The 24,485-nt window shown below is 38.0% G+C and overlaps 1 protein-coding gene across 3 annotated transcripts in view; it reads right to left on the reverse strand.

Moving 5' to 3' along the window:
• Nucleotides 1–24,485, reverse strand: part of pcdh17 (protocadherin 17) — a 63,460-nt gene that overhangs the window by 33,679 nt on the left and 5,296 nt on the right. For 2 of the 3 annotated variants that reach the window (XM_008404403.3, XM_081605121.1), the window contains 2 exons: nt 1,934–1,992; nt 1,619–1,791 (listed from right to left, as the gene is read on the reverse strand). In XM_008404403.3, the coding sequence (XP_008402625.2) occupies nt 1,619–1,791; nt 1,934–1,992 (232 nt within the window). The remainder of the gene's footprint in view (nt 1–1,618; nt 1,792–1,933; nt 1,993–24,485) is intronic. The other variant, XM_008404406.3, reaches the window with a different exon arrangement.

The following is a 24,485-nucleotide window of genomic DNA, read 5'->3' on the forward strand; positions in this document are numbered from 1 at the left end:
TAATTTTCTTTGTCTACAAGACATAGCTTGAATACAGGACATATGATGATATTTATTTTCCTTAAGATAAAAAAAAAACATAATTGAGCATTCAACAAGTGGTTTTGGAAGTTGATAAAGATGTGCCAGTGTAGTACCAGAGTAACTTCAGCATTGGCCCACAGCCCCTTTCCTCCCCCACAGCTTAGCTAAACCCCTATGTTATTGGCAAAACACAGCCGGCTGCTGTCGGTTAACTGTCTAATCTCACATCAATCGATTTCCCCAAACAAGGAGAGGGGGAGAAGTGGAACAGGACTCATGGAGGAGGAGGAGGGGGGGGAAACCCCTTAAACACAGATTACACCCTCAATAAGTTACCATCACCTCCGGACTTGTGGTCTGTGAGTGCATGTGTGCGTGTGTGGGGGCGGGGGGTGCGTGCGTGTATTTGTGCACAACTGCACGCGTAGACGTGTGAGCACATTTTGTTTTGTTCAAGAACTAAATTGTATTGCTCAAAGACCGCACACAGAGAAGAGTATAAACATGCTGCATCTACCAGAGCTCAAACAGCTTCCAAACACCTAAAAATTGCATACTTAGTCTTAAGTCACGTGCTTTTGTGTTTATAAATGTGATCCTTTGGTCCCTCATGGACAATTAAATGAGAACATTTTCAAAATGAGAAACATATGGAGCTTTTTAATTGGCCAATTTCTCTTGCCAACATGTGTGGCTTTTTTTAATTCTAAAATCAATGAAAAGGAAAAAAATGCTATCTTGTCAGACTCGCATATTGCAGCACAGAGTGTTGCTCAAATTTTCATTGTCCTTCCGTACGGAGTAAAGCAGCCCTTCTGTTCCCAGGATTAATAGCACCATTACAGAGAATCCATGTTCAGTACACAAGACCATTCTTCAGGATTCTGTCAGCAAGATACAAACTTTTTTAGTGTAGATGTTTTAGCAAATTTGTGTTTCCTGGAGTATTTCCATTATGTTAAGCGGGTAATTGTGCGCACCAAAGCAAATCTCCGGTTAAAGCTGCAAAGAGAAATTCACTGTATCTCCTTTCCCATTTCCTCTCTCTTTCTACTCTATGCATAATCTTAAATTTCTTGCCTCTCTGTGACCATGCATGCACTAATCTTGCGAGGTTGCGGGGGGTGACTGCAACAACTCATATCTGGGGAGTTATTGTTCTACACATGTCATATGTAATCTGCCCGACCCACAGTGCTTAGAATAATTATTCATATTTAATCACCAAACTACGAGGCTACATCGCCTGCCACTCGCTAAGTCATTTTCCGTGTTCCATTATCAAAGTTTCAGAGATGGAAGCTCAGAGAAAGGGGACTAAATGCAGAAGCAGAAGTAGTTGAGCTTATAAAAACATAATGGGCTTGTCTGCTTTGATAAACTGAGGATGTGTGTAGCATGCACACATAGTCACACCCTCCAGTCCAGGCATACTGTATGCAGAGTGCAGTGAAAAAAGTGGGGCGTGGATAAAGGAGACCAATGCGATGTCATACAATGAGTGTTTAGGCAAGTACAAAAGAAATATGTCTTTAATTATACTTTTTCGGCTGTTTCTTCTCCCGTCTGCTTAGATTTGCCAGGGAGGGCTCACCTTGTTCCAAAGGTGGTGGTTTCACACCTGCAGCCTTCAGTTTGAGGGCTTCTTTTGCAGACATATCACAGCAGGAGCCTTTGTTGGTGTCCTGGTCGCTGTCGGCCTGGTCGCTGTCACCGTGGCCGCTGTCTCTGAGGCTGGCTCGCTCTGGATCTTTGAATGTTGAACTACTAAACAACAACAAAAAAACAAAAGATTTGGATGCATCAGTGTGAGCACTTTTAGAACTAATTGACATATGCATACGCTATAATGCTTTTTGGTAACTAGTAATGACTTGGAAACAGTTACCTTATAGATTCGAGCTCTTACCTTTGAACAAACTGTTGTCTGCTACCCATATAATTAGGTTCAGTGGGGAAATTGTCCGTCTGTGGAAAAGTGAGAATAAAGTGTGCAGTGTTAGTAAGAGCAACATTTTCTGTTGTAAAACCAAGAATTCCTAAAGACATATGATTAATTATGCAGAACTGTGAGGTGCAGGACAGATTAGTTGAAATGAAATGAAAGTGCGCACTCTGCTTTGCCAAGGTTTAAGCATTTCACTAACCGTATGAAACGGGCTAATTAGCCATTGGAGAGTAAACCACACAGTTAAACATCAGGTCTGGCAGACATCAGATAATCAATGACTCCAAGGACAATTGTCTTGATGAAAATAGAAATCTTTGCAATTGCCGTGTCGAGCCGTTGGCTAGACATCTATTAGCTAGATTACTGTACAAATTGTGCAGGAATAAGAATGTAATTTCCGCCTTGTTCCTGTTAGAGAACAACTAACTCTTAAATTCAACATATTCTTTCTCATTCTTCACTCACGAGTATATTCGAAAATAAAAAGACTTTGTATAGTAGGGACGATTAGTTGACTATTAGACAGTCCATTCTTAGATCTGCAATGACTTTCTTGCATTTCATGTCGACTACTTGCGATCACAAGAAGATGGATGGATGAGGAATTGGGTGGGAAATGTCAGATAGTTAGAGCTTTATGGTGTTATAAGAACACAGAATATCTAGAAAATGTAGTTCAAGCTGTGTTCAAAAGATCTGACAGAGTTTATCCATGAGATCGAAACAAACCAAATGAATGACAGTTCTTTCAATGGAAACACACTATATATAACTAAGACCAGTAATCTGTGATGGTCACTTTCTAAATAAGCTGGTGGTATGCTTAGGATAATTCTCCATTTAGAAAATCCACTTTTGCTTTAACGTCTTAACATATATGTTAACATGTAATGCTATTGTTTCCAAAATTGGCCAAACTCTTTACTCTTGATTCCATTGTCTCTAAACATTAAAGTGTTTGTCCCCATCTTGGTCGCGGTTTATTTTTTACCCAGGTTTTGTTCTTTAGTTGATAAGGCATTTTTTGCTACACAAAGAATCCATCTCCTTCTTGAACAATATGATAGCAGGATATCTATTTATACTTGGGCATAATTGTTTGAACAGACAAATCTGGTAAAAGCTGTAAAAAAATATTACAGTTGATTATTACTACTATCAATTTTGTATGGCCAATAGGAATGATTTATATATACCAAACTAACACAATAATAAAACTTCAGTCTGATTTTAATGTCAGATAATGAGGAAAAGACTTTACATGTCCTATACAGTCACATTAGGAGGCATTTTATGTGTGACAAAGTGCAGCACTGTAATGTAATTCTGGTACAAGGCACTCTGCATAAATGGCACAAATGCCTAATCTTTGGAACAGTACGAAGCACCGCCTTACGGACTGGATCAATCACATCGGCAACAAAGCACTCTATGTTACTCCCAGTGCGTCTCACTGGCTTAATAATTATACCAAGCCACAATGAATTGGAGTTTTTTAATCATGTTAAGGAGTTAAAAGGTTAAAAACATTGCAATGTGCTTACTGGCATTTGCCAAAACTATAGGCCCATTATTAAAAGACTTAGGATCTTTTTTATGAATAAATTTTCTTAACCAGCATATTTTTAGCTCTGATTATTGCAAGGGAATAATCAATTTCCTCTTGTGTAGTGGTAGGAATGATTGAAGAAAATGTCTTAAAGAGAAAATGCTTTCATGCTCTTGTGGCTGCATTCATCACAGCAACACAAATAATTACACTATGTTGTGCACAACTCTCTGTCTAGAATTCATAGCGGCGAAATGTCATGTTTGGTGAGTAATGCGTCGTTGTGCCAGGCTTTTTCACATGCACAGCTTGACTCACGGTCGATAGAGTATTTCAATGTCATCGGTGCGCTGCAGTGGCTCAGTATGAAAAAAGGGTGTGTGAAGGTCAGACAGGCCACCTCAGTACTCTGACCTTCCATGCTTTTGCAAACACCTTTATCTCCTCAACATTTTATTCCACTTCAGCCTTTGCCAATGTTAAAAGAAAACACCCACGGAATATATCAAAGACTGGAATCTGACCATAAAGCAAGAGAAGAAGGAATGTTTGAAATCGTTTGGCAATGAAATGATAAGAGCGGCTGAAAAGAGTTTGAAAAAAATAATAAAATGAAATAAATTGAAATAAAATTGGAAAGATGTGTGATGTGTCCCATCTGTACTTATTTTGACTATACAACTAACCTTGGACATACGTTTCAAACAATTCTGCTCCATGAAGGTCATCGCAAGAAAAGGGAATTACTCAAAGATGTTTTTTTGTAATTGCCATGCTGTGATTTCTCCATCACAACAGAAAAAAAAAAAAAAAAAAAAAAACTTTTCGGGTACTGAATAAAATAGTCCAGTTACAGTTGATTTGGATCCAAACATGTAGTCTCAACGAATGTTGTTCACACCTGTAGTTTTTCTTAACAGACAAAAAAAAAAAATGCTTCTACTTAAAGTACATGCCGTTCACTGCACACAAGCCAATAAAAAACACATTACACCACTTCATGGAAACCTCTTTCCTGCCAATTAAAGAGTTCTGGGTGATCTTAAGCCTCCATCTCTTCCTGTCTGACCATACCACCCAGCCCTTTCACTACAATGGGCCACTTTCCAATTAATGGGTCGATAACAGGCAGCATGAACTGCTTTCCGCTGAGAAAGTCAGAGCCCACAATAAATACTGGATAATTTGAGGCAGGCTGATAAACTGCATTGTACACTGCATAAATTCCCTTTGCATTATAGGTATCATTACTTTCAATGCTACATGCACCGAAAACTGAATAGCCAAAACTTGCTTCATGATTTCCCTTCCTTATTGACTGAAGATCTGAGTCATTACCGTAAAGATCTAAAGAAGTGAAGAACCTGTTCAATAAAAGATGAATCCAGCAAATCCACCTCTACTCACATTGTTCACGTATCAGGAAAGGGTCTTCTTGTTTTGTGGTGTGGATGAATTTTCCGAAGGCATGTGTTGCTGAAGTGCAGTAAATGATGTGTTGTATCTAGTTCAGGGCGCAAGGTCACAAAGGTCACAGGGATACTGAACACGGCCAGGCTGAGTAAGTGTAAAAAGCTGCACTCTATTCTGTATTCCCATTGAGGCCCCTAAGACTGACCGCCCAGACAGCAGGCCGATTGAGACAAATGGGACGAGAATATTGGAGTGCTGTTCTCCTCTCGGGGCATAGTGGTGAATTCTGGGCTACTGTTTGCTTCTGTGTGGTTACATTTGTGTATTGCTACCTTTTCAGTGCGCATTTGATATCCTACACAGGGACGGTGAGCGAGGACAAATTGCAGCTTCTTTTTCACACACCGTTGGGCCGCTCACTTTTATTCAAACGAACAAGAGTACACCCCTTTCACCTATTCTGAGAGGTATGATTCATGCATTTCTCCTTTGCTGTCTTCCTGGAAAACATACAGTGACCTCCACATGTATTGGCACCCACTTGTAAAGACAAGTGGGTGCCAATTCCTTCCTTTCGGAAATATGTAAAAACCGTAAGGAAGGAATTATTATTTTTTTATTGCACACCGTAACCACACATAAAAACATTGAAAAATCCAGTGTTTAGTATGAAGACATAGATCCAGCTGAGAGTAAAAGACAGCAGTAAAAAATAGTTTTCTCCTGTAACAATACACAAGGTCAGAGCATGCAGAAAGAGACTTTCAATACTTGTTCTTTGTTGACTTAATTGTCAAATTAAGACGGTTAGGTATTTTCTTGCTGTCATTTTGTGACTTGAAACTCAAATGCAAGTAAGTCCCTTACTTGCATTGCATGTTATTGAGTCTTTCCTATTTAAATAGTGACTAACAAGATGTCATGGATGCTGGAAGGCACCATAGTTGTAGTAGCAACATGAAAAAAATGTATGCATCAGCTACACATTGGGAAAAAAAAGTGTTTTTCTGCTGTGCAAAAATAAAGGTTGTAGAGTAAATCAGCACCAGTCAGACAGAAATAAAGGACAAAATGAAAAATTTACTGAGACCAGGAAAAAACAATAAGAAAATGAATGGCACAAAAAATGGGTTATAAAAGAATTAATTGGGGTAAAACAGTAAAAAGCAAGGACGCTAAAAGAATTAAGAAAAGAGGGGTGTAGAAACAATACACTGGACCACATAGAGCATCTAGTGGTTGAGGAGCAACTTTAAGTGATCAGATCTGATTAGCATTTAAACATCTTACTGGAGATAAGAGACCATCAAATCGATGGTCGTAAGTGAACTTAAGGCCAACACGCTGCCTGATAAACATCTTGCTTTATCTTCTAAATAACTCAGGACAAAAGTGATCCAGTTGAATTTTTGACAAGTAAAGGTGTCCTAATGATGCCAGTAAACACAAAACACAACACTAAGCAGTCATGACGGACAGGAGTAACTAATTAAGTAAAACATTATTTACAAAGAACCTTTCAAGATAAAAAAAAATGCAAAGTGCTTTAAATAAAAAATATACAGTGCAAAATTAAACATTAGCAGACTTAATAAGGTACATTTTTAGCTGTCCTTCAAAGGAAGCCATTGATTCTGCTGATCGCAGAGTCAGAGGGAGAGAGTTCCAGAGAACGCTCCGTTTCTTATAGTTTTCTGTTCTATTTGGGAGGAAATCAGTACGTCTCGGTGTAGACCGGTTCCTATCCATGCGAAACTCTCCAAGTCAAAACCAGAATCTTAAATTGCAATCAATAACGAACAGAAACTAATGTTTTGTCATTGGGAGTGACAAAACTTTAAAGATGCAGTTAGCAGCAACATTCAGTACAGACTGCAGCTGCTCTAGGGTCTATGGTCCATCTAAGGATGAGAGACAATAGGGTTAAGTTTGGCATTATTTCGTACGTGATAGAAACAGGATCGAACCAAAACTTTTAAAATATTTTCCAGCTTAAAATCTGAGTTGGAGGTTATTCCAATGTTTCAAACAGACGATGGCCCAAGGATCTGCTTTATCTTTACCGATACGTTTTGTGGCTCAAAGGGGATTTCTTCATTCAACTTAAAGAAAAAAAAAACTTTCACTCATCCAGCTTTTAAGGGAATCCAGAAATCTTAGTAAAATGTGTAGTATCAAAACTTAATTTGGAACTGGAAGTCATCCTCAAAGCAGTGATGGGAAATATCCTTAAAAGTTGATAGTATGGGACCAAGAGGAAGCAGATAGAGAAGAAACAACATATAGGAGAGCTGCTGATAGACTGAATTATAAAATATGGTTGGAAAGAATGGCTGGTTGTTTTGTTTGTTTAAAGAGTTTGTCTTAAAGTTAGTCATTTTGAACATCAGATTTCTCTGACATGCAGGATAAATGTTAAATTGAAACCCTTTACTAGTTCGTTTGTAGTTTCTTTTTTTTTTTTTCAATGAGACAATATAAATTAATGAAAATTTATTTTTGAACACATAAACACAACCCATATGTGGAAGCCTTAGTCCATTAAGTGTGGGTCAGTGTCCCACAATGTCTTCCCCCTCTTTCATTTCCCACTGTCTCAAATAAAGAGCATTAGTCAATAAAATCTTTAAAAAAAAATGCATCAACTATTATGCATGCCTCTCAGTAAATGTCCATGCATGCAGGTCACATTTACAAAACATTAAACATAATAAATTGCATTTAATTTAAACTAGTAAAGTTGCCATTGTTCACTGATGTGGAAAAGCACTTGAGGGCTCACTCAGACATAAAACCAACACATTTGCTTGTTGTCACATTTGATGGAAAGCAGGGAATGTCTGAAAGTGGCTTTAAATTCATTACACTGATACAGCTCTGAGGAGATCATTACAAGTCTTTCACATGCTGTTTAGCCCTAGGATGTCAGTGTGCGTTTCAAAAGCAAATTACCCAGAAAAAGTAACAGCAAACATGCAAACATTCAGTCAACTTCACCAAGCCTATACCATAGATAAAATTGATGGGTTGCTACAACCTAAAGCTATGTTGAATAAGGAGGTAGAGTCTGGGTCAAGCAAAACAGTATGATGATGATGATGATGATGATGATGATGATGATGATGATGATGATGATGATGATGATGATGATGATGATGAGCTGGATATGAAGATGCTCCACTGCCAATGTGTTGCCTTGGGGGTTTTTGCTACAGGAGGCTAAACAAACTTTGACTACAGCAGAAAGTGGTTCATACTTGTGGCACAGTAAATGACAGAGCAACAAAAGCCTCATATCATGTGGTGCTACACATCGATAAAGCAAGTAAACCCCACAACACCAGTGAAACATGTATGAATGGAACATCAAATATAGCAACAGCCAAAAGTTTGAAGACATTGTAGCAGTAATGCAGAGGGGGCTGGCTCTCCCACATTTTGAAAACTCCTACTTTAAACAATTGCAAAACAAGTAACAAGTGTTACTATGAAGAAACAAACTGAATGTGCTCCAATATTCTCTCCTGGTTTCAATTCCATTATATGTCAGCAACCCTCAAACACAACCTCAAGCATAATTCTAAGATGCCTGGGAGAGTTGTGTTGTTGACAAAGGTCCAAAATAGCACTTCAACTGGTAATTCCCAAGAGCGAACAAGTGCGGCTACATAAATGACACGAGGCAGAGCTAAAATCGAGTATGCATGCTCAGCAAGCTTTTGAGTACAGCTATAATAAAACGGTTAGTTTGTAGGTTTAGTCATCTAAATCACATGGGTCCTTCAGAAAACCTGGAAAATCTTCAAATGTGTGTTCTTTAAAGCAATGTAGCAGCAGAGAACTTTTTAAAATAAAAATAATATGATTTGTTTCAGGTCTAGCTTGACATTGTTGATGTCAGTGAGGTTTATGTACAGATATGTGCAGCTGCAGAATGACATGCTGTAGTGCTTAAAATAACTAACGTGCCTTACTTTCTATCACAATGTTTGTGATATGTGGCAAGTTACTGTAACACTAATGAAAACAAATGAGGCCAAGAAAACTTGATGTAAACTCCATTGTAGCAGACTTGGTATGTGTACATTAATGAATCCTTTGTATGCATCTATTATAGAAATGTTCATTTTTCCAATTGGCATTCGACAGCTACATTCATGTTTCCCAGATTTTTCTCTGCAATACCAGCAAATTATGAAAAGAACTTCTCAGTATAGCAAGAGAAAAATGATGTGAAACTAGCACCGATGTAATGATAAAACATCACTTGAGACCGAAACAGAAAATATTGATTATTTGTTCCCCCCAAAGAAATGAGTCATTAAAACAATTCCTTCTTACAATCTCTTATCTGCTGCTCATCACGAGCTGCAGTGAACCTGACATCACAACGAATCTAACACAAGTCAAAGTAAATAAAGACAAACAAATAATCATCTGTTAGCGCTGCTGTGGTGTTGAAGTATCATCTGTGTTTATTATAGAACTACCTCGGGGCTATTTGTAAGAAGCTCCTTTATTATAAAGCTGGCAAATTCAATCTAACTCGGCACTCATACCTTGTAAATCATTGTCTCATCATTTGAAGAGATTTGTATCTTTTTGTTTTTCTTTTCACGTGTTGGGAGTGGTACCTTTTCCTTTATTAAATTGGGCTAAGAAGCACTCCAGTGACTTTTTTATTAAACTATATAAAGAACGTGACTTCTTGCTTGCTGATTAACTCCTCGACTCAGTATTCATGATTAATATGGAGCCACTTTCAATGACCACAAAGTATCATTAGGGTTCCCTTTTAACATCCTGGTAGATAACAAACAAGTAGAATTCATCGTGCATGCTTAGTGGCACAGCTGCCATTATTAAGAAAGGACTTCATTTGAACTATAAACAAATATAAAGTGGAAGAAGCAGTGGAGGAAAGTTTTTTTTTTTAACCTATCTAAACTGACAAGTGAAAAACAAACAGGATAGTTCTTGCAGTTACTGATAATCTATTATTCCATTTGAAGTGGAGCCTGAGCAAACATGCACATATACTTTTCACTTCTGGCTCCCAATAACTGCCTTAGTCTCATTTGAGGTAGTTTTCGGCACAATCCGAATAGCTGCATTTGCCTTTGATGGTAACAGTTTATGAGGGTTCATCAGTTTTAAGAGCTTTTCTTTGTAAAGCACTTCATCCATTTGTAATAAAGTTTGTCATTTAATCTTGAAAACTAAATTAGTTTTAAAGAGCAAGGAAAGGACACTGGTGGATAAACACTCCTGTGTCTGACAGACTCTCACTAAAGAACTGTTAAAATTTAACTTGATCTTATCATCATCAGGAGAATAAACTTCAGAACAATGTGTTCTCCTTACAATCAAGGAAAATACAAAATAATATCTTTGGATAACAAAAATATATTTAAAATTTTTCTTTTAACTCTTTTGCATGCAATTGATTCATTAATAGGATGATTAAGCAGGTATTTAATGGATTCTCCCTATCTAACTATAAAGCACATCATTACCCATAAATCATGATGTGGACCAGCATCCCCTTGGGTAAAGATTACAATAAGCTGCAAAATTGGAAAAACACCATGAGTCACAAACACACAATGTTGATTTTTTTCTAAAATTGAAGCGAGATTGTTTGTCTGGTCCCTATTTTATACAATTCATGCCAAAAATGAATCCTAGTTTGTCATCAGTATACAATAATGGGAAACAACTAACTCTGCACTCAAACCTGAGATTAACTTCAGATAAGACTGTGGGAGGAGACCAAAGTGGATTCAAAAGGAGAACACATGAGAACCGCGGGGGTGATGCTTACCGGCACACTACTGTGAAGCTAATCTGATTAAATAGTTTATGATATTGAATGAATACATTCAAGAATAGAGGGAGGAGACAGACACCTTTAAAAGATGATAAAAGTATTTGTCCAACGCTAACCAAATTCTTCTAATCTTTCTTCAGACTAGAAGAAAGGCTTGTGCCATTAAAAATCTCAAGGCCTTTTGAGAACACAATCCTTTCCACACAAAGCTGAGAAACCTTAGATTCATAGTTGTATGTTTGAATTATCACCTCAGTAACTTACCTGACTTTGTAAGACTTGCATATAATTTAAATCACAAGTCATGTAGACACATGTTGAACTGTACATAAAAACAAAACATCTGAATGTTCGCTGCTAGTGGCTTAGAAAGATAAAACTCATTTAAGGATTATGCACCACAGAGGAAAAGCTGGCATATAAAAAAATTGCAATATAGTTTTTCTCATTACCATAATGTTTAGATGTCTATACAAAATGTATAAGACAGAAAAGGAAAATGTTTAATGATGGATCAGGCTGTTTATTATATGCCCATTCTTAATTAACTTATTACAGAGCTTTATTGCTAATAAGTCAACTTTAACCAAATTTGAACCAGCGATAACCTGTGCCTTAGTTCAACTTAGTTCAATTCTTCTGAGTGGAATTCACAATGTGGAAAATCTGATCAAAAATATGCAGATGACACTGCAGTAGTGGGACGTATCTAAGGGCTGAACAGAGAAAAGCATAAACAACAAGCTGGTGCTCAATGTAGACAACATGGAGGAGAAGATAATCATCATCTTACAAAAATCACAACCTGATTGCACATCAATTAGCATCAGCACCTTTGCTGTATAGAAATTAATTGAGTAAATTTTATTGAAAGACAGGTGTCTGGTGATGACCTCATCTAATTAAAGAATACACCTCAGATTTATTTTTACATTTACAGCTGGACCCTCATTTACATTTTCACAACATTCTACAGAATTGTGGTTGATGTCTCAGTATGGAACTGTACAGCAATGCAGAGGAAAGAGGGCCTTGCAGAAGATAGTAATGGGCTGAGAAACAATTACAGGCACCTTACTCTCTGTCCAGGATCATTTTTAATGTCACTAGCAGTGGTTGTTTCTGATATGGGTGATAAAGGCAACTGCCCAGGGTGGCATGTTGTGGAGGAGATGGCATGAAAACATATAAGTAATTGGCACATTTTAAATCAGTGACATCATATATCTCAATTAACATTTGAACAAAATAAAGACTATTTTACTATTCAAGAATCATAATAGATTCAGCCTACAGTGCTGTTGAGACTACAGTGTAATGGATCCGATGCATGCATAGACACAGACATGCGTTAAGCCTTTTGCATTTTTTGCCTTCAGTATAAATAAGTGTTTTTAAAAATCCCAAATCCCATTTTTGCTGTTTATTCTCAATCAGAACAGAACTGAGTGGGTTACAGCTCACAGGAGCAAATAGTTCCTTCTGTGTGCATCAAATGAAACCCAAGTGTTTCCCCTAATTTTAGATTTAATTTAAGCAAATGATTCTTGTTTTGTAAAGCAAAAATCAACATCAATTTAATTCTGTTAGTTTGTGGTTTGCATGACAAACAAGTCATAAGTGTAGAAAATTGCAAAAATCCACTGCCTCACAAGCTGTTGTACATTTGTCTTCGGGCAAGCAGACTGTGGGATCACCAAAAAGCCATGTGAGTGGGATATTCAAGCAGAAAAATTAATTCTAGTTTCATCTGGGTGGCACTGGCACAATTCATAGCCTAACAAGCTGCAAACTAAATTCAAATTGAGTGAATTCATATGACTGACCCTAGGGTTTTGGGGGCTGAGTGAGAAGTCATAATCCTCTTCTACCAGACCAGGGAGTTGGTGTCTACATGTGTGAGCAAATCTGTGCATGATTCTACGTTAGTCTGTGTTTGTGTGACTGCGTGCTTCTGCGTGTGCACTTCTGTTATTCATAATGTTGGGACCAAAAGCTGTTTACTCAGTCCTATTGTGTGGACCTGCCAGACCATAGGAAAAAAGGCAAGTAAACAAAAATATTTAATGATTATATTTCATGGTAATAGCTCTCGCCTTAAGTGTGAGGTAATTTTTGGTTAAGACTGAACCTGTAAACTATGTACTGAACTATTTTAGAGAAAACTATATTCTGCCGAGAGGAAAGACAAATGAGACAATGCACATATACACTTCTATCTGTACAATAGACATAACTTGCTTATGAATTTTCAAATAGATAGTTATTCATTACTGCACAAGAAATGTAAATGAAATAATAAAACAAAAAAGAGCAACACAAAGCTTTGTTTGTGCTCTAAAGTAGTACTACTGTTCTCCTCTACTACATGAGACATTTGTATACAGGCAGATTTTACCAGCTTTTCTGAGTTGCTTAGAACCAGTCTTTTGATTATTAATGAAGAAAAATATGAAACATCGAAGAAAACATGAGAGAAATGAGAGACAGAGGATTTCCCTTGATGCCACATTCATCAGTGGCGTTAAAAATTATCTAGAGAACACAAAAAAGTGAGAGCACAGTATGAAATTTTAGAGCCAGGGCTACTAATCCTCTATTACTTGCTCATTAATAGTGACAACTGTTTGAACTGAAGTTATCTAAAGCCTAGAATCCACACTGATCCTGCTAAACCCTCATTATTCCAAAGCAAACTCAGCTGAGAAGGTCCAGCTTGAGGTAATATATTGTCATCATACAAAAAGACATTGTGCTTAGCCACAAAGAGAAACATGCATAATGTATATTTACTGCAATAAGTAAACAGGGAGTTACCCCTTTACACAATTCTCTTCGAGGTAAATACGGGCGTATTCACTTTGTTTCTGAAACTTTTCAGAATAGTGAAACCACTTTGGTATCTACACAAAGAAAATGAAACCTGTAGTAAAAAAACTCAGCTACACCACCTGTTTATTTATTTCAGTCAGGACATCTGCTGCTTTGCTTTAGAGCCTTCTTTGTATTTAGATAGATGTAGATTAATAAAATCATACATTTTCAGGTTAGGATGTGCTGGTGTGCAGTCTGATACCTTGGGATTTTTCTTACTAACATAGAACTAAGTTTTACAATTGCTGCCTTAAGATTCAGACTTGGAACTTAACTTTATGCAGTTGATGGACATAGATAAGTGTTTCTCCCCATTGTTTATCTACTATGACTTGTGTTTGTTTTTTTTTTTGTTTGTTTGTTTATCAATGAAGTTATGAATAAAGGATGCAGAAACACTAAAGATACTTCTCACTGATAAAATGATTTAATATAATTCACACCACTGGGTGAAAATATGTAAATTTCTAAACAAGAAAAAAAGACAGGCTAAAATGAGCTATTCACAAAACAAAACTGATCAGAGCTCAGACCAAACAGCAAGCCAATCTGGACAGAGTGCACGACTTACTGCTTGGCATGTTCTGCTAGCTCAACAGAAGACTTAAACCCACCACAGTATGCTGCCATAACACCATGTGTAAAAAATGGGCCATCCAAAACAAAGAACTTGATTTCTGAAGAAAGGAGCCACAAAAACAAAAACACACATTTTCTTCTTCGAGGCACGGAAAGTAATAGAATTAATTATGTTTAAGTTCTACTTTCTAATAAAATTAGGCAGTTCGTTCTGTTTTAATGTCCAAAATTAAGGGGTTTAGGCTGACAGACAACTAAGTGAAGGCATAAAGTTTAATTTATTTTCAAGATGTACACAAATTTACAAAATTGATTTTCTAATCTATCAGGAATCTATCAGGAAATTAAATTTGGACCTTTGAACATGAACTATGATCTTTTTTTTCTGGAATGTTTGCAACATGAAGCTTTTCAAATGAGCATGTTTTCATTATTCTCTGTTGCCCTTATATTTATTTAACCGATGCCATGGTTCTTACTTTCTCCCAAAAGTAGTTAATTCCAGTCTAAAGAAAAGAGCCAGTTAATTATTTTTTCTTTTTTCAAAAGGTCTTATAAAAAGACAGACAGGATCGAGCGTATGTTTTGCTGTGCTCAATCAAAACGAGACATTAGTAAATACTTAAGTAATTTTATTCCAAGAAACGCAGCAATTATTACTCAAAGCTAAGTATAAAGAAAATGTGTCTAATTCTTTGGCATTATCTGAATTATTTCCCTTCTCAGAAAATGGGCAGTTTGTGTGAGTAATCCGAAATTGTTATATTTTTTCACAACAAAGAGACCAGAGTAGAAAGAATCATCTTTAGGACGAAGTCAATAAACAGCTGCATGATTCTGTGTTAGGAATAATTGTTCAATAAATATATTGTGACCCAGTGTTTAGCTTCAGCATACAATAATTACACTTGTAAACTGATTTCATTAAGTCCTCTTATTTTGCAGATTTATTTAGTTTTTCTCCTGCAAAGAAATAATCCAAAAATTATTGGCTCCTCTGCTGACAAACAAGACAGAAGCTGAGAGCTTGTGAACAAAACAATAAAGAATACAATTATTCCAATTGAATGGAGGAGGGGGGGTTGTGCCATTCTGTGGATGAAAGGGCTTTTTAGAGGCTTCCCAAAAGCCCAATACCAAGGCCAGACACAGACAAAGAAACACACAAATATTGACACAGACTGAATGCATGGGTCTCACATTAATACATACACCAATGCACATGGACACACATAAAGGCCCTCTCGTCCTCACTCCCTCTCAATGAATATGCAAACAGACACAAAATACATTGAGGTACTTTTATAACAAGGTGACTTATAGGGTCAATAGGGGGTGTAATATTTTGGTAAAAGGTTGAGCCTGAATAAGAGACAATGGAAGACAGGGTGGGAGCTATTCTTGGTCCTGGGGAAAAGCAGAAAAAACAAGCTTTAGGATAATGCTCCATTGTCAGAGTGTTGGATGTAAGTTTCTCTCTGTTTCTTTTAAGTGTCTCTATGGAGAGTCAAGGATCTGGCAGAGCAGCTTTGGCGTTAATCAGCTAGCCTACTGAAGAAACAATCACACATAATCTGAGCCTCTAAATCCTGCTGACCTTCTCTTCAAATACATAGATAGACCCTGCTTCAAACCTCTGCCTTTTTAAGACACACGCACACACATACGCACACACAGGCAAACACACATGCACAAAGGCGTTGCTAACTTGTCTTTGCCCTGCTCTACCGCCCTTGGATCCTGTCTGATTGGCAGCACTCATGTCTCTCCACCTGCAAGCATTTCGGTCAAGCATGTTGCTATGACCTCAAACAGGAGAGGAGAAAAGAGGAAGAGGAGGGATTAATTGAGACAGGCCATACAAAAAAAGACAAGAGGAAAACGGAAAAAGATCCATCCATCATCTAAGCAGTGTTGAGAGTATATAAATAGCAAGATCTGTTCGGAGTTATTACTGAGCCAACGCTTCCATTGTGGTACTTCATTTATTAGGACTTTGCACAGATCAATACAGGAGACATATACACCCTGTACTGTTGACAACATAATCTCATCATTATAAATTTGGCTTGGGTCGTCTGTAACATGAGCAATTGCTATGCTTATCTGAGATGACAAGGGCTGAGAGAAAGAAAAGAAATCCTAAAAATGAAGGCAAAGACCAAGAGCTCTGGGTCTTTTTTTACTTAACAATGCTAAGAGCGCTAGATAATGAAAAACAGTAAGTCAGTACCAAACAGAGCAAAAATCAATAAGAAACGGAGCAAACCGGCCATTGATCTGAATGCTAAAGGACCCAAAAAGATTTCTTGCTAAGACATAAACGCAGCAAGGGGCCAATTCAGTACATCTGTGTGATACAACAGACAAAGATAAGACTGGTGAAATAAAAAAAAATTTCAATATGCCATTAGCACTTAGCCTTGCCACTGCTACCACTAAGAACAGAGACCGTCAAGGTTTGACAACAAATCTTGTGCTCCCACCACTTAGTGGCTCTTTGTTTAGGCAATAGCATCTAAGAGTGCGGGACCATTCGCCTCTATTTCCATCAACACTCCAATACACAGCAGCTTCTTGATTCCTCTCATGCACACTCAGTGCTATAGACACAGGGGTCAGATTTCAAGCTGCGCGATAGACATAGGCAGCAACAGAAGAGAATGGGAGGATCGCTCTCATTTCAGTTTCACAATCTCTCACACACACCGCGCATAAACTCAGATAGGATTGCACGCAAATTGCGAGGGAAATCGTAATTTCCTATTTGTAACCGGCCAGTAATGTACTCCTGTGATTGCACGAGGGAGAGGGAGTCATTTTATAACAGCTTGTTTTGACATGCAGTTAGGTTAAATTATAGCAAATGAGATGGTATGCATGATATATGCCTCCGAACAATTAATCACATTACTGATGAAGCTGAAGAAGAGCTGAACTGTAAAAGGCAAGGACAAGGAGAGAGAGCGAGAGATTCAGGCAGAGGGGGATAAATCATTTCTCTTATACTAATGAGATAGAAGGTGAGAACAGTTTCACATAACTCATTCTTTGAGCTACGTGTTGTTTCTACAGCACATGCCTGGGGGGCACAGTGAAAGAAGATGTGGCAGAAATAAAAGCTCTCTCAGGCTGGACCGGAGCCAAGGCACAGCAGAGCGGGCTCTACTTTGTTTGACTTTGAGAGCGTTTGATTTACAGCAAGGAGACCCAGTTGTTGGCAGTTCAAAGAATACATCACCATGCTCTGTACACCTAGGCGACCCCTTGTGTGTCGTGCATTTTGTTGCACGTTAATGTGTGGTCATTCCTATCTGAGTCTGTCTTCAGTTCCATCTAAGGCCCACCTGTGACTTAAAAAGCCGAGTGTGAGGATGCCGGCAGGGATCCAGAGCCTACGGGGGACAGGCGGCCCCAACAGCGAAGACCATTTCGCTCTGGGGAAACCAGCAAGACCTGTGCTTCAGAGCTCTGCTGGTGGTAGCACAGGTGCGAGGTTGTGCGCACACACACGCGTGTCCGCGCAGAAATACAGGTAGACGCGTGGCAGTTGAATCACAGATTCCTTTGCTGTGAAGGTTATGTTTTGTTCTCTCGTCTCTACAGCCTCTCGTAATCAAAGATTGGTTTCTTTTGCCCAACTTGCTGGCAGCACAATGCCAGCAGCAACAAACTGAGTGGTAGCATGTGGATTTTTTTTTTTTTTTGACAAAATCTTATTTTTTTCTCAGAAAACATCTTAAATTATGCAAAACAATAAAAAAATACAAACATTACAGTGGATGTATTCTCAGGTACAAAACGCTGAGATGTATCCTGTGTGGGAGTGCACCTGCAGCATAACAGAAATACGGTATCAACAAGGTCTGGCAAACAAGAGAGTGCTGGACAAGACAGCATTCAGAAATAAAGAAAGAAGTGTGCTTGGCATCATGGAATAGTAAATAGTTGCATAAAACTTTCCCAGTCTCTCAGTTAAATGCACGTCAAGCAAAACGGTGCTGAATTAGGCATAAAAATCTTCATTGTCCTCTTCCCCTCTGTCTCTAACACAGCTAGGCATACACCAGCACACAATAACAGAGCAAGCATTCATGACAAGCCACAGTTTTATTATCAAGCTCATGTCATCTCCAATTGGCTGTTTCCTATTGAGCCAAGAAAATTGGTTAATGTGTCCGGTCAATCTGGCTATCATGAAGGGTGACTTGTGTGCTCATTTCCTGTGTCTTTCATTACGCTACCAAAAAAAAATAAAAATTCCTTTGTTAGCCTGCATTGCCAGGTTGGGAGGTCTGTTAAACTAATGAAATTATGCAGCATAGCTAAGTGCGGAGTTCATATGGAGAGCGCTTCCTCTGTATCCAGTGGGTCACCAACAAACCAGTCCATATCTGTCTACAGCATGTGAAGTTTGTTTTTAGTTACAAGGGGAACTCGTAAATAGTGGTAAGCGAAGTATGGAGCCAACGGATAAATTATTTAGCATGGTTACTGGGATTTTTGAAAACGGGAAATAAATAAAACATTCCTTTCTAAAGCTGCGTTAAATCTCAAACAAACTTTCAGTCTGCTTATAATATCTGTTTATGTAATGAATGTGGGAAGATAAAAGACACGGGTGATGCACATTGCAATTGGACCTAATTTTCTGCTTTCCATCTTTCATAAAACTTAAATACAATTCCCACATAGGAGAGTGGAAACTGATTGGCTATTTGAGAGGCTACTACACTGCCCTCTGTCCCTCTCTCTTCTTCTCTCACTGTCTCATAATGTCTCAAATAAGCACTCAAATTCTGCCCGAGAACCAGCCTATAAACCTATGTCCAATGTAATGGACATTTTGCTGAAGCTTATTTTTTGTTCATACTTTGAGTTATTAGAGGACATCCTGGGTTTTCCAGGGATGTGTCATCTGAGAGGTTTGCATACCGGGAAGTCCCTTTTTTTCCTAAATCAAAATGGCCTACCTGCAAGAAACCACATTTTATGGAAAGAGGGTAGACGAGTCAAATATTTTTTTCTTTAGTTATTTTTGTCATAATTATTTATATTCTTGTTAATTAAATACCAATAATAATATTTTGACCAGTAAAAACAATTTAATAATTTCTGTTTAGAAATAACAGATCTTTTCTGAATGTCAATTATAATGGACATCAGGACTATTTCAGTGTATTTAATGACTACACATTGTTGTAGGAGAAAGACGTGAAACTGGATTCTCCACAAGATAGTAGAAGGAGATTCAGATCTGGAGTTGTCAGATGACGATGAGGATAATGAATATCAGCCTCTGGTAGGGAACTTCATCAGATCCAGGACAATCTGATGGAGACAGACTCATGGTGCGTTCTCACCAAACGCATTACGCATGTCAAAAACGTACTTGATACTTCAAATTTGACACGTGTGCACTTTTGGTGCATTCCTACCAAAATCGTTTTGAGCATCAGGTGCGTCTGGTTTACATTCACAGTCTATGTGGAACGTCATAAAAATGGTCCAAACAGTTCACCGCGTTAGGTGCTCAGAACGCTCCTCCATGGCCCTCAACACATCTCCACACAGACTTTGAATGTAAACAAGATGGGCCTGACGTTCAAAACACGTTTGGTGTGAACGCGCCATTAGAGCCAGAGAGAGAGCAGGAAAGTCACTGTGCGAGGTGGGCCAGGATTAATTTGTATGTTTGTCTAGGGCCAGGCATCTGTGATGGGAATGTCCATTTCTTGGTTCTGGTCAACATTCGATGAAAGCTCAACATTTGGTCCTAAAGATCATGGACTCAAGTTTTTTTCTTTGTTTGACCATCAACTGCAAATATCGCTTAAGTCTTTCCCATAAATGGTGGAGGCCATCACCACAGGTCAAATCACTTTGTGACAGTCAGCTAAGATGCTCCCTTCTGTTCACAGTGGCCCATCTTCTGGTAATTGGTGTGGCTTTGGTATTCTTTGGTTCATCATAATGGATCCAGTTGCTGGAAGACTAGCAACTGGTCTTCCAACAAATTATTCCTCATCATTTTCCTGCTAATAACTGGCACTTTTGATTTTTTTAGTCCAGAAGATTTTGACTCTGGGAAAGCCAAGATAGGCCATGTGTGCTGATATTCTGAAGAAAGTCCTTGTTCATGTATTTTATATTTCTACCATGTTCAAAATAAATAGAAAATAAACAATGAATTAAGTAAAAATAAATAAAGTCTTCATTTCTTGGGCAATAGTGTTTAGCGACACCCTTGTAGTTTGCAGACATTTTTGGTTTTTATTTCAAGTAACAAGCAATAGACTGCAACCAGAAATGGATAACTTCTGAGTATTAAAAATATTTTTCAAATTTGACCTCTTGTTGGGTTAATGTGATTCATTAAACAATAATCTGCACATTTTTCAATTTTTTTTAATTCTGTCATAATTTAGACTGAAATAGTCCTGATGTCCACTACAATGCACATGCTGTAAAATTTTAATTAAAAAAAATATATTAAAAAATAAATAAAATGCTAAGGTGTTCATTTTGGCCTAAATAGCTAGGAAATCACAAAAAAACAGAAATTAGAAGACACTTTTTTTCTTTGGTTCTCAGGAGGATATCAGCCAGCGAGCATCTTCTGGTTCCCCACTTTCTCTGAGTTCAGCTATCCTCATTTCCTCCGGTTCAAAAACAAGTAGCCCGAGACCTCTGATGTTTATTGTGACATCTTCTGCTTTAGCTCTGATTTGTTAAACATCATGATTTATTAATGAACAAGGATGCAAATATAGCTTTATACTCTGCTGTGCACAGCCGCTGCCGCGTCTAACCACTGTGAAGGCATCTACACGGAAACAAGCCCTTTCTCAACGATGACGATTAAACGCTAGCGATGGTTGCAAATAAAATAAAAATATACATATTACCCAAACTTGTGTGTTCTGGGAAAATAGATAAAATTACTTGGAGTTATTCCCCAGAGCAACACTCTTTGGTTTGACTGCACTTCCTCCCAGTTGTATCTATCATATCAGCTTTGGGTAGCATGAAGAGACATAAAAGTGCTTATTAATAATTTAATACTTCATCGTGGTGTGTTATGTACAGTAGGGGCAGGTTTATTTGAAGAAATACAAAAATAAACCCCAAGGCAAGATAATATTTCTTTATGTACAGGCAAGCTCAAATAAAACAGATCTGTCTTAGAGACTTAGCAGGCCCACAAGGTGACAAATAAACACAAATTGCAAAAGGTTTCTCAAAGTGTTTCTCATTTACTATAACTGCCTACACATTTTGTTGTTATACTGCAAAACCTGACAGCAGGTTTGAATATATACATGTTTACCAAACTTACCCTGCAGGAAGCTCCAGACCAAAGGAGTTATCGAAAGATGAAAGGAGAAAAAAATGAAATAAAGAGTGCTTTTCTATTCATTGGCTCAGTGGCTACTGAAGTGTGGGAGCAATTTCAATACAATATACCACTGAGGCTTGGATAAGACTTTTTGGTTGAATCCTTAAAAACAGACCTACGTGTGTGTGTGTGTGTGTGTCTCTTGGAGGAAGGGTGTTTCAAGGTTCGGACAAACGCAACATTGTCACGCTCATAAAAGAGAGGGGCTCTGTCACGGAGCCTGCCAGCTAAAGGCTTAAATCACATGCCTGGAATACACAATGACACTACACCCACACACGAACACACACAATCTCCCTAAATTATGCAGAGTAAGACCATCCCTCGAAGCATCCATTCTCAACATCTGCTCCAGTTAAAATGATGGCATGCATATCCTCAACCTAAACAGATCAAAAGAGTAAAAAATCCCAGGCAGAGTAAATACGCAACTTTAATGGTCACAATCACATCACTCAAAAGTTCCTTTTCCTGCCACACATACACATATGTGTGTATGTGGGGACAAATAACAAATATTTATGTGTAAATATTGCAGTCCATGATTCCTGAACCCTGAGGAATTTTGCTACAGACTGGCTTTATTACTCCAATTTCAGAGGAAATTCCTTTAACACTTTAAAAAGAAAGAAAAAAAATTATATATATATATATATATATATATATATATATATATATATATATATATATATATATATATATATATATATATAGCAGATAGTGATTTTTTTTTAATTCTAGCAACATGTATTCCTAAATGAACCATCAATATCATGGATTCACTGTCACAAGTTCAGTGAATGTCAATCAGACCTGCAGCAGAAGAATGCTGTAAGAGAGGCTGCTTTTGAAAAACCTGTTATAGCTGATGATTCCACAAATATCCTTTCTTGATAAAGCAGAACTCTTTTAACTAACTGACGAGTGACAAGTCAGTAGATACTGGAGCCCTGCTTTTCTTGCCACTCTCATGTCAATGCTACCCCACAAAAGGCAGAATACCACCACCTACAGGCAGCTTTTACAGCCTTTTTTACAGAGCCACTCATATCTTATTAACAAGAGTTATGTCTCACAGACATAACATTAAGTTTTTTTTTTATTCAAGAAATAATACACAACTTATATCAGTGCCGCATCTTCTGTTTGACAAAGCAGAGTTTTAAAATTTGGTCACAATAAAGACTTAAAAAGGAGAGCCTCTAAACAAGTCAGTAAGTGACTTCCAGTTTGGTGAATCTGAATCCATTTCCAGTCACTTTTAGCGCAGGCTCTGTTAAGCAAAAATATTACAGTCCATTCATCCTGAACCCCGAGGAACTTTGCTACAGACTGGTTTTATTATTGATTCCATACAGAGTAATTTCCTTTTACGCCTAAAGCGGAATTAGGCTTCGCTGTATATCATCCATCTCTTCTCGGGAATTCTGTTTACGAATGACAACATTCTCCACTATGTAATGTCCTTGCATGGTGATGAGGATAATAAGGAAAGTGGAGCTTTGCTGAATTCTTTATATCATTTGTATTCAAGCTAAACACCATCTCAGCCCCTCTCCTAGTGCACCACTATAAAATATTATTTGTGTAAACCAGCTCTACAGATGAAGACCACACATTGCGGGCAGTTAATGTTGCTCCACAATACACAGACGAAGCCAGCACCACAAAGGTGCCCTTGTGAAGAGGTGATATGTTCATCCAGTTTATTCATCTATTCATTTGTTTTTCCTACGCAGCCACAGCACTGTGGCAACCATAGTGACAGATGGGCCGAGAGGCCTTGGATCGATAGAAGGGGAATTCTGTCTTTGTTTCCTGACATTTTTACCATAGACACTTTCCTGACTCAGGTTACTTACTGTCCATGCGAATGGAGTGAAGGTAGGAGGAAGGAGGAGGGAAGAAATTGATACCTTTCTGTACAGCTTCTGAAGAAACTTAATGCCTCAGGCCATCTCCCTCAACACAGGTTTCTATTGAATAATACAATAAAGCACCCATGCGTTGAAGGGTCCTTCCGTAAACAAGGCACCATAGAATGTGTTGATCCCTCTTGTTTTTTTGTTGTTTTATTTTTGCCTTTAACAGTTAAGGAGACAAACACTCATAAACGGGTGTAAGACAGCCTAATGCAGTCCAATTCATCACGAGTAGATTAGCAGGGAAACTGTCTGTGGAATGGACCAGCAATTATTTTGTTCTTCATAATAGGAAGCATTAACGGTCTTTGTGCTGACCTCTGGCCTTCATAGCCAGTTCATAATAGGAGGAGGGCAAAGAATGCGAGACAGAACAACAGACATTTGCCTTCTTTGCCTGGTGGAAATATGTCACTTCTGATCGCAATCATCGTCCCAAACTCCATCTGGGAATGAGCAAACAGCATAACCTAGACTATGATGGTTGAAGTCCCAGAGGATAAGTGGAGATAATGAGCATAACTGGTTTTTAAATTGCACCTGTTTATTTTTTCTATATATAGTGCTCTAAGATTACATCTGTTCTGAATAAGAAGTAGATGAACATAATAAATATGGGGAATAAATTTATGCTATGTTTGGAGAATATAAATCAAGGCCTTTATCAAATAGCAAAATAATTAACCCAGATAATAGAAACAACACCCATCAAAACTACATTTAGAAGGGAAGATATCAACCAAAACTGGAACAACAGTAAGAAAACAAGACACTGGTTAACGTTACTGTGACTGCCCATTAGGTGCCATAGAATACACCACTGGCTTAAGCTGGGTTTAATCCTTGTCGACCACGACAGACCTTTAATGGGCTTAAGGCCAAAGACTCTGAGAACTTATCACGTTGGAGGCTTATGTACCCTACTACTTGGCACAAAGACGTAT

This window comes from Poecilia reticulata, chromosome 3 (genome assembly GCF_904066995.2).
Source record: "Poecilia reticulata chromosome 3, P_reticulata-male-v2, whole genome shotgun sequence".
NCBI classification, from domain to species: Eukaryota; Metazoa; Chordata; class Actinopteri; order Cyprinodontiformes; family Poeciliidae; genus Poecilia; species Poecilia reticulata.